At 41.8% G+C, this 14,247-nt stretch overlaps 1 protein-coding gene across 1 annotated transcript in view; it reads left to right on the top strand.

The window, feature by feature from the left end:
* Positions 1-14,247, top strand: part of LOC126384280 (rho guanine nucleotide exchange factor 2-like) — a 176,487-nt gene that overhangs the window by 23,999 nt on the left and 138,241 nt on the right. The window contains exons 7-8 of the mRNA XM_050035244.1: positions 1,540-1,603; positions 1,785-1,917. Coding sequence (XP_049891201.1) covers positions 1,540-1,603; positions 1,785-1,917 — 197 coding nt within the window. The remainder of the gene's footprint in view (positions 1-1,539; positions 1,604-1,784; positions 1,918-14,247) is intronic.

Raw genomic sequence — 14,247 nt, 5'->3', positions numbered from 1 at the left:
TCAGTTGCTCTTCCTGAGGTTTCTACCGTTTTTTTTCCCCGTTAAAGGGTTTTTTTTGGGGAGTTTTTCCTTATCCGCTGCGAGGGTCATAAGGACAGAGGGATGTCGTATGCTGTAAAGCCCTGTGAGGCAAATTGTGATTTGTGATATTGGGCTTTATAAATAAAATTGATTGATTGATTGATTGACTTGCAGCTAAAACCTCACCCTTCTGGCCTTTCTTGCCGCAAAGTCCTCAGTGATGTCATTGTAAGAGATCTGTTCCCCTATTGCATGATTAATGCTAATTATTCCAAGGCCAGTGAGACGTTCCTAGGACATGCTTGACCTCAGGTACAATTTTGTGAGCTTCAGCTTGGAAAAGCTCCTCTCTGCCTGAGCCACAGTGACTGGTAGAGTAAGGGCGATTCTGAGTGCAGTCCAAAAGTTGGGGAAGATCTCTGAGAGATCCTTCTCATTGACCCCCCTTCCTCCGCCCATTCCAACAGAGAGGTGAACCTGTCCCCCGCATCCCCTCCCCCCTGCCCTTCTTCTCTCATAGCCTCTGTGTGCGGCAGCAGCACTTTCTAAACAAGTAGGCTACAGGCAGGGGCATCTGCATAACACAGGGGGCACCAATTCCCCGTTGACGTTCACACAAGAAAAGCATCTTTCTTTCTTTCTTTTTTCCCCCACACGTCATGAAAAAGTGCTGCCCTGGGCAAACGCCCATTTGGCCCATATCAGGGTCCGCTACTGGTTAAGGCTATTTGCAGTGATTTATGACAGAAAACCGAGGGTTGTTTCTTTTTTTTGGGGGGGCATTTTTTGCCTTTATTTGACAGGACAGTTAAGTGTGAAAGGGGGAGAGAGAGAGGGGATGACATGCAGCAAAGGGCCACAGGCTGGACTCGAATCCGGGCCACTGCAGCAACAGCCTTGTATATGGGGCGTCTGCTCTACCACTAAGCCACCGACGCCCCAACCGAGGGATGTTTCAAGCTGACTGTCAGACAGTTTCAGTGAAATAAACACTCTAAATGAGGGATACAGTTGCCATCAGCATAGCTGACAAACAATCTGATTGTCTGGACTCAAATGACTCAGATTATCTAATGATTATAGAACATACCTGACGAGTTCTTTTAAAATAAATATATCTGCTTATATTAAGTCTCCAAACTCGTGTTTTTTTATGTGTGCACACCAGGGACTACCAGTCAAAGACGTGTTTGTTCGTTTCGTTAGACTCTAGAACCTGGGTCTTCAACAGGGGGTCTGTGACCCCTAGGGGGTCCTCAGAGTTATTGCTGAAGGCTGTCAAATTATTGTTAATTTTTTTAACTTTTTTTTTAAAAATTAAAATGTCTGAAAACACTAACATTAATTCCAACGTATTTTGCCTTTTGCAACAATTTACCCTTATGAAAGAGGATTTTCCTCCATCACCTAAAATGAATGCACAGCTTAAACTGTAGGTTGTTTTTTTTTTTTTTTTTTTAAAAAGTACAATTGCTATTGTACATGTCACTCACTGATTTTTGTCCTTCATCAACACAGCAGCAGAAGACAGCCATCATGCGGAACAACTCAGCCTTGCAGAATGTCACGCTGCGCACAAAAAGTGAGAGCTTTTATTACACACACATACTCAGTCACATCCTCTTTGCTTTTTATTCTCATTTTCCTAAAACGTTCTAGTCTTCATTCTTAAACTCCTCTTCCTCCTCCTACACGTCTTTCCCTTATCACAATCCCTCGTGTTGTTCTCCCTCCTCTACCTGCAACCTTTTTCCACTCCATAGCTCCAGGAATGCGTGAGCGTCCAAGTTCAGCTATCTACCCCTCTGACAGCTTCCGACAAACCCTGCTGGGATCCCGCCGAGGTCGCTCCAGTCTATCCCTGTCTAAGAGTGTCTCCACCAACAACATCGCAGGGTAAGCCTGACTTTCATTGGCCAGCAGCGACAATACAATACAAGTAACAATTCCTAATCCTAAGGCTCAGCCCAGCCCCACTGCAGGTCCTGTGCACACTAGAAGTTGACCGATATGGCCTTTAGGCCGATTATGCCGATGCCGATATTGAGAGAGAGCAGGGCGGCCGATGGCTGATATAAGGCTGATATCACTTTTTTCTCCCCCATCTGATAAAATACAATATTTTGTTGTTACGGGTCTCCTGTCCCTCACCTCAAGCCCAGGCTTCATCTGCTCTCTGCCTCCTGAATTGTGCTTTTGGATCTAGGACTGAATATGATAACAAATGACCTCCAGTGTGATCCAAACAACGAAACCTGCTCTTCAGGATTCCAAAGGTGCACTCCACAATATTCCGTGTGCGGATATGGGCCTCGTTGTACCTTATTTCTCCGGCAGTGGTCGGGTTGAGAACAGGTGTAAGGAGGAAGGGGTGTAGGGGGTATGCACTATCACCTTAAAAAACATATGAATCAATATGAAACACGCTCTTGTTTTTAATGTAATTATTTTACAAAGGATTTTTGCAAATTGACTCACATACAAGCCAGCCATCTCCAAACTCGCCATCTCGCAACTTGGAAAACAGAAAACTGTTTCTCAAAATAAAAGAATCGTGTACTGACCCAGGATATTTTGCCACAATGTTGGTAATGATACCTTTGGCATCACAAACGCACTGCACATTCAATGAATGCGTGTGTTTGCGATTTCTGTACACATGCTCAGTGTCTGCGGAGGGCACAAGCTGCACATGGGTGCAGTCAATCGCTCCCATCAGGGCAGGAATTTCACGAGGGCCATGACGGCCATGGCTCTCGTGCCCTCCTAATTTGGCCCTGTGCCCTTGAAAAAAATATCTGTCCTAAGGCCACAGTGGCCTTGATGCCCCGCCCGCACTGCCCCAGCTGATTTTGCAGTTTTCTCCTCTGCCTCTGTCCAGTCAACACAGCTTTGACACCCGTGTCCATTGAGAAAAAAAATGCGATGACATTCTGGATTCTTATTGAGCAACATCAAATGAGACGATGCCTACATCACCAGTTGTGGGTTTGATTCGAGCCTGGCATGAACCACTCGGACGGGCTATAACGACAGTTTGACACCAGTCTATCACCGGCCAACCAGGAGACTTCATCAAATGCCCGGGCAGGGATCGGTACCGAGATCCGGTATTAAACAGCCCAAGGTCAATCAAGACTGTAATACTGTAATAATAGTAAGCTCCACCATTATCGCCGTTACTTTTTAAAGTTTCGGTTTCATGTATCATCATTCTGCAGCGGTGGGGCCGCGGTGCAGATGAAGGGAATATAACTTCAAGATTACTCTAGTTGACAACAACTACGCTTGTCACTGTGAGTAAGTGCAATAAAAGCTCTGCCAATAAAAAGCCAATACTTTATCAATACATGTGATCAGCATGTAGAAAGCCATATTTCAACCCACTCTGCCCGCAGTCTCTCATTCAGCGCTATTATGATCTACGATTGCGGTCGACACAAGCACATCGCACTCGCGGTGCTAACAGCAAACTGTTAAAGACAAACTAAAATGAAACCTGTCTGTAGCTAACACTTTATCTGAACATGTACCTGAGGCAGCCAACCTGCAGACAGTGAGTGACCTCAGTAGAGGGGGGACAGAGAGCAGGATGAATGACTGATACTGATGTTTGTCTTCATGCTGAGATAACGTGGCTTTCTTCACTCAGTATTGTGATGTCAGGAGGAATATTAATATTCCAGTGAGATATTATTGGGTTTTAAATAGTGACTTTGTTGTTGTAAACATGACTGTTGCTGCCATGGCCTGTATAAAACTATATCCTGTGTAACTGACCTATAAGGAAAGCATCAGAAGGTGAGGTGTGTGCATGTGTGTGTGTGGAGGAGAGGGGAGAGGGAGATGCTGGTAGAGAGATAGTGTGTGTTATTAGATACTGTTAATGTCACTTATTATGCTTCTGTGCATTGATAGCTCTTTTTAGTCTGTTCCTGCATCATGTTGAGGAGGGCCATGTCTGTAAATGTATGCAACAAAAAAAAAGAAGTGGATGCTCGCTGCTAAAAATGTGGCCCATCGACATTATCTGGTTTTGAAATGTGGCCCAGTTGAAATAGTAATTGAATAGACCTGCTGTAGTTTGTTTGTTTGTTAGCTATCTAACAACACATCAAAAATAATTGTAAGCCAGTCTTGTTCAGTGAATCAGTTTATCATGTACACTCAAAAAATATTAAGGCCTAATATTTAAGATTGTTTTTTTAAAACATATATATTAAAAACATTGGGTTTATTAGTACTATTAAATAAATCACATTATTACTTATTATACTCATTATTACTTGAGCTTGTTTTATTATTTCATTTCACAGATAGTTATACACCCTTAGTCGTGACAGACGTGGACTTAAAATCATTGTTTTATTTTATGGCCTTGCTGCCCTGGCTTTTGGCCTTTGTGCCCTCAAAAAATTGACAACACGAAAGGCCAAGTGGCCTTGCCCCTAAAATGACGAAATGCCAGGCCTGGCTTCTATAACTCTGGGAAATCCAGCTACTGCAAAGAAGCCTTGTTTGGTCTCATTCAAGGAGTGCTGAGTGCGTGGAAACCTAATAAACCTGGCCATCCGGCACGACGTGGCATTTAGGACTACAGACAACACATCTGAAAAACGGGATTGGGAGATCCCAGCTGTAATAGCTACCGTACGCTGGAATGACCCAGATGCAAAAAAATGTAAACTTGCAAGTAGTTTTGTTATTGCAGGTATTGCGTGACTCCCTCTCGTGGCTGGCTCCAAATCCTCTCTGAGTTCCTCCAACAGCTCCAAAATGGCAATGCTGGATAGGCGATATGTTTTAATGATTGTTTCCTTATTCATTCCAAAAATGATCACACCAGAGAAAAATACTGAAAAATACTTTCTCTGCATCTTCTTTCATCGTTTCGATGTCTCCTTCTTGCAACAATAACCGCAGCCATGTGTGCGCAATTACGCATACAAACCGTTTGCACCTCCCTTTGACACGTGTTAAATCTAGACACAGTTTCTATTTGCAAAATTGCTTTCAGGTTGGATAAATCACTTTGCGTGTGCTAAATTATTAGGGTCCGGGCAGCTAAGCTGGGTATTCTTCTTCTTTCTTCTTTCTTCTTCCGAGGAAATCATACTTCCCATCGGTGAAAACTCACCAAACTTTGCACAAAGGTCCAGTCTCATGCCAGATATCCTCAGCTGTAAACTCAAGCCAATAGTCCTGATGGTGGCGCTACAGCAAGTGTCTAAAGTTCAAAACTTTGAAAATTCATAACAAATCAACCATACGTGCTACAACTTCACACTTTCATCAAACTGTAGCCCCAATACTGAAGAAACTTTTGTATATTTAAACCTATTAAAAATTATGAAATTCATCACTCTGTTTTTTTCAAAAACTGTAAAACTTCTTAAACCTATCTCCTCCCACAATTTTTGCACAATTGACACCAAACTTGCTACAGAGCATCTTCAGACTGTCCTACAAAACTCAGATTTTTGATTTATCAAAAATTGAGCCTACAGTGCATCAAAATGTTTGACTGTAAATGGTACTGTAAACATATACATGCAAATTATTGCTAAATGAATCTTCAATGTTCATGAAAAGAATGACAAAATTCTAGAGTCATGGTAGATGATGTGTGGCAAATTTGAGAATTGTATCTCAAAAACTGAATTTTTGACAGCATTTTGAATTTTGCTCTAATGTGAACAATTAGAGTCAATGTAAAAATGGCAATTTTAAACATCAGTTTTTCACTTATGGAGCAAATCAATCATTGTTACAAACAAATTACCATCATCTCCATTCTGTCTAGATGCAATATGTGTATTTTCAGATTTTTGTCTTAATAACTGATTTTTTTACAGTGGTTTCAAATCTGCCTTTCCATGCATGGATGGCTGCTTTCCTACACAACAATGAATGGCTTACTCAATTTGTGAAGCCACTGTTGAGTTATGGCTGCTTTCCTACACAACAATGAATGGCTTACTCAATTTGTGAAGCCACTGTTGAGTTGCTATTTGCCAATTAGCTCAGAGTGGTAGATGACCGTCTTAGGTTCCAGAGGTTGTGGGTTCGAGCCTCAACTGGTGCAGAATCCACATTGTAATGTAATCATTTTCTTGTGCTCCAGCTTATTGCTTAAAGCCGCTACAAGGAACTTTTAACTGAATATGCAAAAGTAAAGCCGCTACAAGGAACTTTTAACTGAATATGCAAAAGTCTCTCGTTTCTGCTGATGTCTGTGCATGACCTACAACAGCAAATGAAACCATCGTGTGAAGATAAGCTATTTCTATATAGTGTATATCCATACCTTTAGGAAACTGTCTCCGGGTCTGCCCCAGGTCGCTTCCAGGACGAAACGATTTACGGCACTCAGACGGCACACGTCATCTTACCTAGCTGCTTACATTTAGTGACTCTTATAAATAGTCGCTATTCCTCCTCCTCGACCCGACGTCCGCGGGGAGTTAAAACAGCAGCAATCATCAGGTAAAAGTTCTGTGAAAGCACTGGACTCACCAACAGCCAGCCACGTCTCAGTCACAAAGAGAAAACCCAATCCTCGGGAAGTCAGGAAATCCTTCAGGATAAACGTTTTGTTCGCTAGCGATCTAGCATTTACCAGCCCAATCCTGGCAGGAGCCAGCGGGTCCATGGTGTTAGCTGTCCGGGGAGCCACACACAGAGGCCGCAGGTTGCGCAGATTCACCCCGAGCCAGCGGGGACGAGGAGAGCAGGGACCGCGGAGCTGGAACACCTCATCAGGGCCTGGACAGGGTCCAGCGAGTGCCGAGAAATAAAGAGGCGAGGCACCGCTCCATACTCAGTCCAAGAAGCCGTGGAAGTGCTCGCCAAACAGGCCTTCAGCCTTACCAGCCAACCGCAACCGTTTACCCCAGCGGCGGTGGCGCTTACGCCGGAGAGGTGGAGCTGGGGCGCAGCAGAGGTGAGTTCAAGCCTCAGCTGATACAAAAGGCAGATTGTGTTGCTAAATTCCTAAATGTCTTCCAATTCTTCTGCTTGTTGCTCAGAATTGCCTAAAAATGCCTGGATCAGACCCATCACTGCGCAGCAGCTATAATTATATTTACATTTTCTCCTCCCAGCACACGCACGATTGCGTGTAAATGCCCCATATTGCAAATTCATTGCAGCAAACGTATTAACTGGACGCAGACGCGCTATTTTGCACCTTTGAAAGACGCAACCCTTAGTGCGCACTGTTAGTAAATCAGTTTCTGCTTCATGCAGAATGCTCTCCTTCGTTGTGTGTGCAATGAGTTTGCACACATTTTAATACATGCAAACCTTTAGTAGATCCAGCCCTTAGTGTTTTAGTACACTTACTAACAGCAGCATTATCAGCTCACAGCAGCATCGCTGAGAAAACATTTACAGAAATTACTGTATAAACTTGGTTAAAAAAAATAACCCACCCTCTCTCTCTCTCCCCCTCTCTCCCTCCCACCCTCTTTCTCTCCCCCTCTCACCCTCTTTCTCTCCTCTCTCCCTTCCACCCTTTCTCTCTCTCCCTCCCTCTCTCATAACATGAGCATGCTTGTGTTGCAGTTACCAAATTAGTTAAATGGTTTTTGGTAATCACTGGGAATGGGAACTGGGAAACTTATAAATACCTATTGCAGAGTAATTATGTTCAATATTCCGTTACTGTGCCAATATGTTGTCCATTGTTCTGATGCTAAAACTTGCACACGGTTAATGTTCACTCACTATTCTGTTGTTACTGCTGCTAATATTTGCACTGATTCTGTCTTATACACTACTGCACTGTTGCCATGACATCCAAACAGAAATAGACACGCTGACCAGAAGAGAAACCTTAAAACAGTATTAAATTGTTGCACAATGTTGGTGTTCTTGAACGTGCCCTTAACACTGACGTCAGCGCCTTGTTCGGCTCAAAGAGGGGAGGCTACACACAGGTGCAGCAGAGCAGACTGTTTCTCCGTCTTTCATCTCTCCGTTCTTCACATGTAGTGTTCATGCGATCATAAACAGACTGGAATACCAAGCAACTCACGCCAGTCAAACGCAACTGAAGGCTGTGTGTATCTCTGACATGGAGACAAGGTATTCCACCCCCTTTATGATGACTGCATCGCCAATTCTACACGTAAATAATGGAGAACTCCTAGCACTGGTGTTTATATTTTTGTTCAGTATAGGCAACTAGGAAATGCACTGGAGACAGTGAATGCGCATTTCAAAGCAACTCGAACTCGTTATAGGAGTACCCGCAGTGCTTCCCTGATTAGCAAACGTTAGCCCCACAGCTGTCACGGGCACTTGTTGCATGTTGCTTTCACCGTCTCCAGTGCATTTTCTAATACAATGCAAACACCAGTACTACTTGTCTACATGTCAGAGATACACACAGCCTTCAGTTACGTTTGACTGGCGTGAGTTGCTTGGTATTCCAGTCTGTTCATGATCGCAGCACCAACACTACACGTGAATAACGGAGAGATGAGAGACGGAGAAACAGTCTGCTCTGCTGCACCTGTATGTAGCCTACGACGTCAGTGTCAAGGGCATGTGGTGGTAAAATTACAGTAAATGAACAGTTTAAGGAAAAGTCTTCACACGGCATCTGTCTTTCTGAGTTTTATTAAGCATTCATGAATGGACTCACACACAGATACAACCGCATGAACAGTCAGTCAGTGAGCGAGGGCCGATGTCCTCTCACCCTTCTATCTTTATAGTTCCCATAACGAGTGAGTGCCTCGATGTTCTCTCACCCTGCTATCTGTATAATTCCCATAACACAAAAGTCAAAATATATGGCGCTCAGGTGGTTTGACATCCCTAAGACACAACATCTCTTGAGGCTAGCAAGGACACTTGTTGTGGGAACCTCCCTTTAACCCTATTCCCATCAGGCCTCTGTTATATTTCTCACTGCTGTCACAGTAGGGGTAAACTGAGCAATATACATCATACATCATAGCAAGTACCCTTATATAAAAACATGCATTACACGCTAAAGACAAAAATAAGGTCAAATACCATATTTTCCATCACAGATAGTTCAAGAACACCAACATTGTGCAACAGTTTAACACTGTTTTAAGGTTTTTCTTATGGTCATCGGCCTCGTGAGCATAGGGATCAGCCTCAGCCGATTACCTCAAAATGGCATTAGATTGGCCTGATTAATCGGCTGGCCGATTGATCGGTCGACCTCTACTATAAGCATCTTTGTTCTTATTTTTAATGTACTGCATAACTCCCAACAGTCTTCAGATATTACATAGAATAAGCCTGTCTCCCAGGAATGAATCCTGTCTGATCAGGAGATACTAACCTTGGAATGAGGGTGTTGAGTCTTTGAGCTAAAAGATTTACCAGTATTTTGGAGTCTGTATTTTGATTTGAAATGGGTTTATATGAAGCTGGATCTTCTGGATCTTTATTTTCTTTTGGGATGACTGTGATTGTAGCTACCTGTAAAGAACTAGGAAGACTCTTAACCATGTTATTCAATAAGGGGGCAAGTGTATTCTTAAACATTTTATATATCTCAACTGGGAGGCCATCTGGACCACTTACCTTCCCACTTGATAATGAGTCAATAGTATTCATAATTTCACTGACATTTATTTCGATACCCAAATCATTTCTTTCCTCATTTGTTAATTGAGGAAGGGAGAGACTTTCCAAAAATGTATTCATACTTGTATTCATACACAGTCAGAAGACTGTGGAAGCTCAGACATATACAGATTTTTATAAAAGTCACTGAAAACAGAACAAATATCCTTTGACATAAAACAATAGTTACCTATTTTACCTTTTATCTTGGTGATAGATTTATGTTTGGATTGATTATTAATTAATGCTGCCAGGTACCACCCTGATCTGTTTCCCTGTTCATATAATTTATGTTTCTGCAAAAACAAAGCTTTTTCAGCCTTCTGCAATAAAAGAGTGTTGAGAGCTATCTTAGCTGTCACAACTCTATCACAGTTTGCTTGAGTTGGCTTGAGTTTTTGTTGTTGCTAATACATTTCCTTCTCTTAGTAGTTTTGTAGGCGATAATAATCCCTCTTATGTATGCCTTCATAGTTTCCCACAAAATAGATGGGGTTACCTCATTGTTATCATTATCATTAATAAACATTCTTTACTCCTGCTCTTCCCATTCACAAAACTCAGGGTCGGCCAACACTGATCTGTCACATTTCCATCCAGATCATTTAACATTGTGATTCTGCATAGAAAGACACTGATGTAGGTCAGATATTAAAATAGACCCTATGTTAGATTTCACAACCCTGTCAATGAAGACATTAGGAACTAATATAATATCACTTCCAGAGTATGTTTTATGGGGGTTGGAATAAAAAGAAAAATCATTTTGACAAGGGTTCATAAGTCTCCAAATATCTGCTAGACCGACTTCATCCATCATCTGCATGAGTGCTTTGGATCTAACTCCCATATTCTGTGATTTGGGAACTGGGTATTTATTTTTAGTAGGGTCTAAAACACAGTTCCAGTCTCCTCCGATAATTGTTAGAGGGTAGCAGTTTTCCAACAACAGACTAGTTAGTTTATAGGCACACAGAAGCATTTGAATAGGCACGCAGAAGCATTTGGGGCAGCATACACATTTACGATAGTAATCTTTTCTCCATATAAATAACCATGTAATAAAGATATAACAACCCTCTGGATCAACATTGCAGAAATCTACTTGAACAGGTAAATTTTTAAATATCAACACTGCCACACCGCTACTCTTGCTATTGTAGGAGACCGAATAGACTTTGCCAACCCAATCTCTCTTAAATTTAATGTGCTCTGACTTGTTCAATCAATCAATCAATTGTATTTATAAAGCCCAGTATCACAAATCGCAATTTGCCTCACAGGGCTTTACAGCATACGACATCCCTCTGTCCTTTGGACCCTCGCAGCGGATAAGGGAAAACTCCCCCCATAAAACCCTTTAACGGGGGAAAAAATGGTAGAAACCTTAGGAAGAGCAACTGAGGAGGGATCCCTCTTCCAGGACGGACAGACGTGCAATAGATGCCGTACAGAACAGATCAACATGATAAATTAACAGTAATCTGTATGACACAATGAGACAGAAAGAGAGACAGACAGAGAGAGAGACAGAGACGGAGAGAGATGCAGGACAGACGGTAATGACAGTAGCTTACAACAACATTAATGAAAGTAATAATATTATAATTATAATTCCAGCTATTGTGGTACAAGATGTTGAAAGTATATATTGATATCTGATAGCATACATATGTGACAATAATCATATGTGTATAATAACAGTAGAAGTATGACTAATGATAACAGCAGCAGGAGGCATCTGGCAGGACCATGGCAGCAGCACAACCACACGTCACACTATCCAGGCACCGCTGCGATATAAGTTAACCGCGAGACAGTGGAGCACAAAGGCTCCGGAGAAGAAGCCGAGTTAGCAAGATGCAGTTACAGGACATGAGAGGGAGAGAGAGAGAGAGAGAGAGAGAGAAGGAGAGAAGGTGCCCGGTGTATTATAGGAGGTCCCCCGGCAGATTAAGCCTAAGTCAGCCTAACTAGGGGCTGGTACAAGGCAAGCCTGAGCCGGCCCTAACTATAAGCTTTATCAAAAAGGAAAGTCTTAAGTATAGTCTTAAATGTGGAGACGGTCTCTGCCTCCCGGACCGCAACAGGAAGATGATTCCACAGGAAAGAGGAGCCTGATAGCTGAAGGCTCTGGCTCCTGATCTACTTTTGGAGACTTTAGGGACTACGAGTAACCCTGCATTCTCAGAGCGCAGTGTTCTGGTGGGATAATATGGCACCATGAGCTCTCTAAGATATGATGGAGCCTGACCATTTAGAGCTTTATAAATTAATAGCAGGATTTTAAATTCAGTTCTGGATTTTACAGGGGGCCAGTGCAGAGAAACTAAAACAGGAGAAATATGATCTCGTTTCTTAGTTCCTGTTAGTACAAGTGCCGCTGCATTCTGAATTAGCTGGAGAGTTTTTAAAGACTTATTAGAGCTACCTGATAAGAGGGAGTTACAGTAATCCAGCCTAGAGGTAACAAAAGCATGGACCAATTTTTCTGCATCTTTTCGGGTCAGGATGGGCCTAATTTTCGCAATATTACGCAGATGAAAAAATGCAGTCCGTGAGGTTTGTTTTAAATGAGAATTAAAAGACAAATCTTGGTCAAATTTTACTCTGAGGTTTCTTACGGTAGTACTAGAGGCCAGAGCAATGCCATCTAGAGAAACTATGTCATCAGATAAAGAGTCTCTGAGTTGTTTGGGGCCAAGAACAATAACTTACGTTTTGTCTGAATTTAACATAAGGAAATTGGTGCTCGTCCAGGTTTTTATGTCTTTAAAGCAATTATGAAGTTTAGTTATTGATTAGTTTCTTCTAGCTTTATCGATAAATACAATTGTGTATCATCCGCATAACAATTATAATTTACAGTGAACAGAGTGATTTCTAATGATGTTACCTAAGGGAAGCATATATAGAGTGAATAGGATTGGTCCGAGCATTGAACATTGTGGAACTCCAAAACAAACTTTAGTATGTAAGGATGATTCATCAAGAACAACAACAAACTGAAACGATCAGATAAATAAGATTTAAACCAGCTTAGTGCAGAACCCTTTAGGCCAATTAAATGTTCCAGCAGAATTTGATGGTCAATTGTGTCAAATGCCACACTAAGATCTAATAAAACAAGTACAGAGACAAGTCCTTTGTCTGAAGCAATCAAAAGATCATTTGTAATTTTAACTAGTGCTGTCTCAGTGCTATGATGCACTCTAAATCCTGACTGAAATTCTTCAAATAAATTATTATCATGGATAAAATCACACAGCTGGTCTACGACTACTTTCTCAAGGATCTTTGAAAGAAAGGGAAGATTAGATATTGGTCTATAGTTGGCGAACACCTCTGGATCCAGGGTGGGCTTTTTTAGAAGAGGTTTAATTACAGCTACCTTAAAAGACTGTGGTACATAGCCTGTTAATAAAGATATATTGATCATGTCTAATAAGTGAGTGTTAACTAAAGGTAAGACTTCCTTAAGTAGCCTAGTTGGGATGGGGTCTAAGAGACACGTTGTTGATTCAGATGAAGAAATCACTGCGGCCAATTGTTGAGGAGAAATCGGGGAGAAGCAATCTAAATATATATATTAGGTCTTACAGCTGTGTTTGAGGGCAGATAGGTACTATCTGAGGACAGGAGGTCATGAATTTTGCCTCTAATAGTTAGAATTTTGTCATTAAAAAAGCTCATAAAATCATTACTGCTAAGGCCTAAAGGAATACAAGACTCAATAGAGCTGTGACTCTCAGCCAGAAACCTGGGGTTGTTCTTGTTTTCTTCTATTAAAGCTGAGTAATAGTTTGCTCTGGCATTGTGGAGGCCCCTCTTATACGTCTTGTTAAGATGACTTTCTTGAAGTATCTCTCTTTTTTCAGAAATGACAGAATCTTGAATAAATACAGAAAAAAAGAGAGAAAGCAAGCAAGAAAGAAAGAAAGAAATACACTTTGCACCCCTGTTCCTCAAAATTTTTCATCTGCCCTGCCCCTGTACCTGTACTGTGCGCACTGAGAGTGGGGTCTATGTCAAAATCTGGTCAAGATAGGCAGATATTTACGTTACGTTACGTTACGTTACGTAACGTTACGTTACGTTACCTGCATTTCATAATAATGAAAAGGTCCAAGCCTTCAGGTGAGGGAGGAGGAGGAAAAGAAAGTCCGATATAGAGGTATTTCGTCTGTCTTATGTTATCTTTAACCCTATGGGCCCGAACGACGCATAGTGCGTCCAAATTCACACCTGTTCTTCTCTATCGATTTCCTCCGCGACTGTGAGTGGAACCACAGCTTTCCGACCAGACCAACCACTTGTAGGTAGTCCAATGTTTTCACAGCGAAAAAAAAAAGATACATTTACACTAAAATGATGTATAACAGAGCTTTCATACAGCTTCGCACACACATTACTCTTAGATGGATTACTTTCGAATGCAGGCACAGAAATGCCACGCATATCACATGAAAGCGCAGGACCAGAGCTTTCCAGTGATACCACACACATCATTGTGCTGTCATCCCATCATGCTATAAATACAGATCAATTGTCTACAAAATAAAAACCTGACAAATTTCTTTACAATCCATTATACAGATCTTGTTATCAGTCAAT

Source organism: Epinephelus moara, chromosome 22, assembly GCF_006386435.1.
Source record: "Epinephelus moara isolate mb chromosome 22, YSFRI_EMoa_1.0, whole genome shotgun sequence".
Lineage (NCBI taxonomy): Eukaryota > Metazoa > Chordata > Actinopteri > Perciformes > Serranidae > Epinephelus > Epinephelus moara.
The sequence above is the reverse complement of the archived record's forward strand: the minus strand, read 5'-3'. Positions and strand labels throughout refer to the sequence as shown.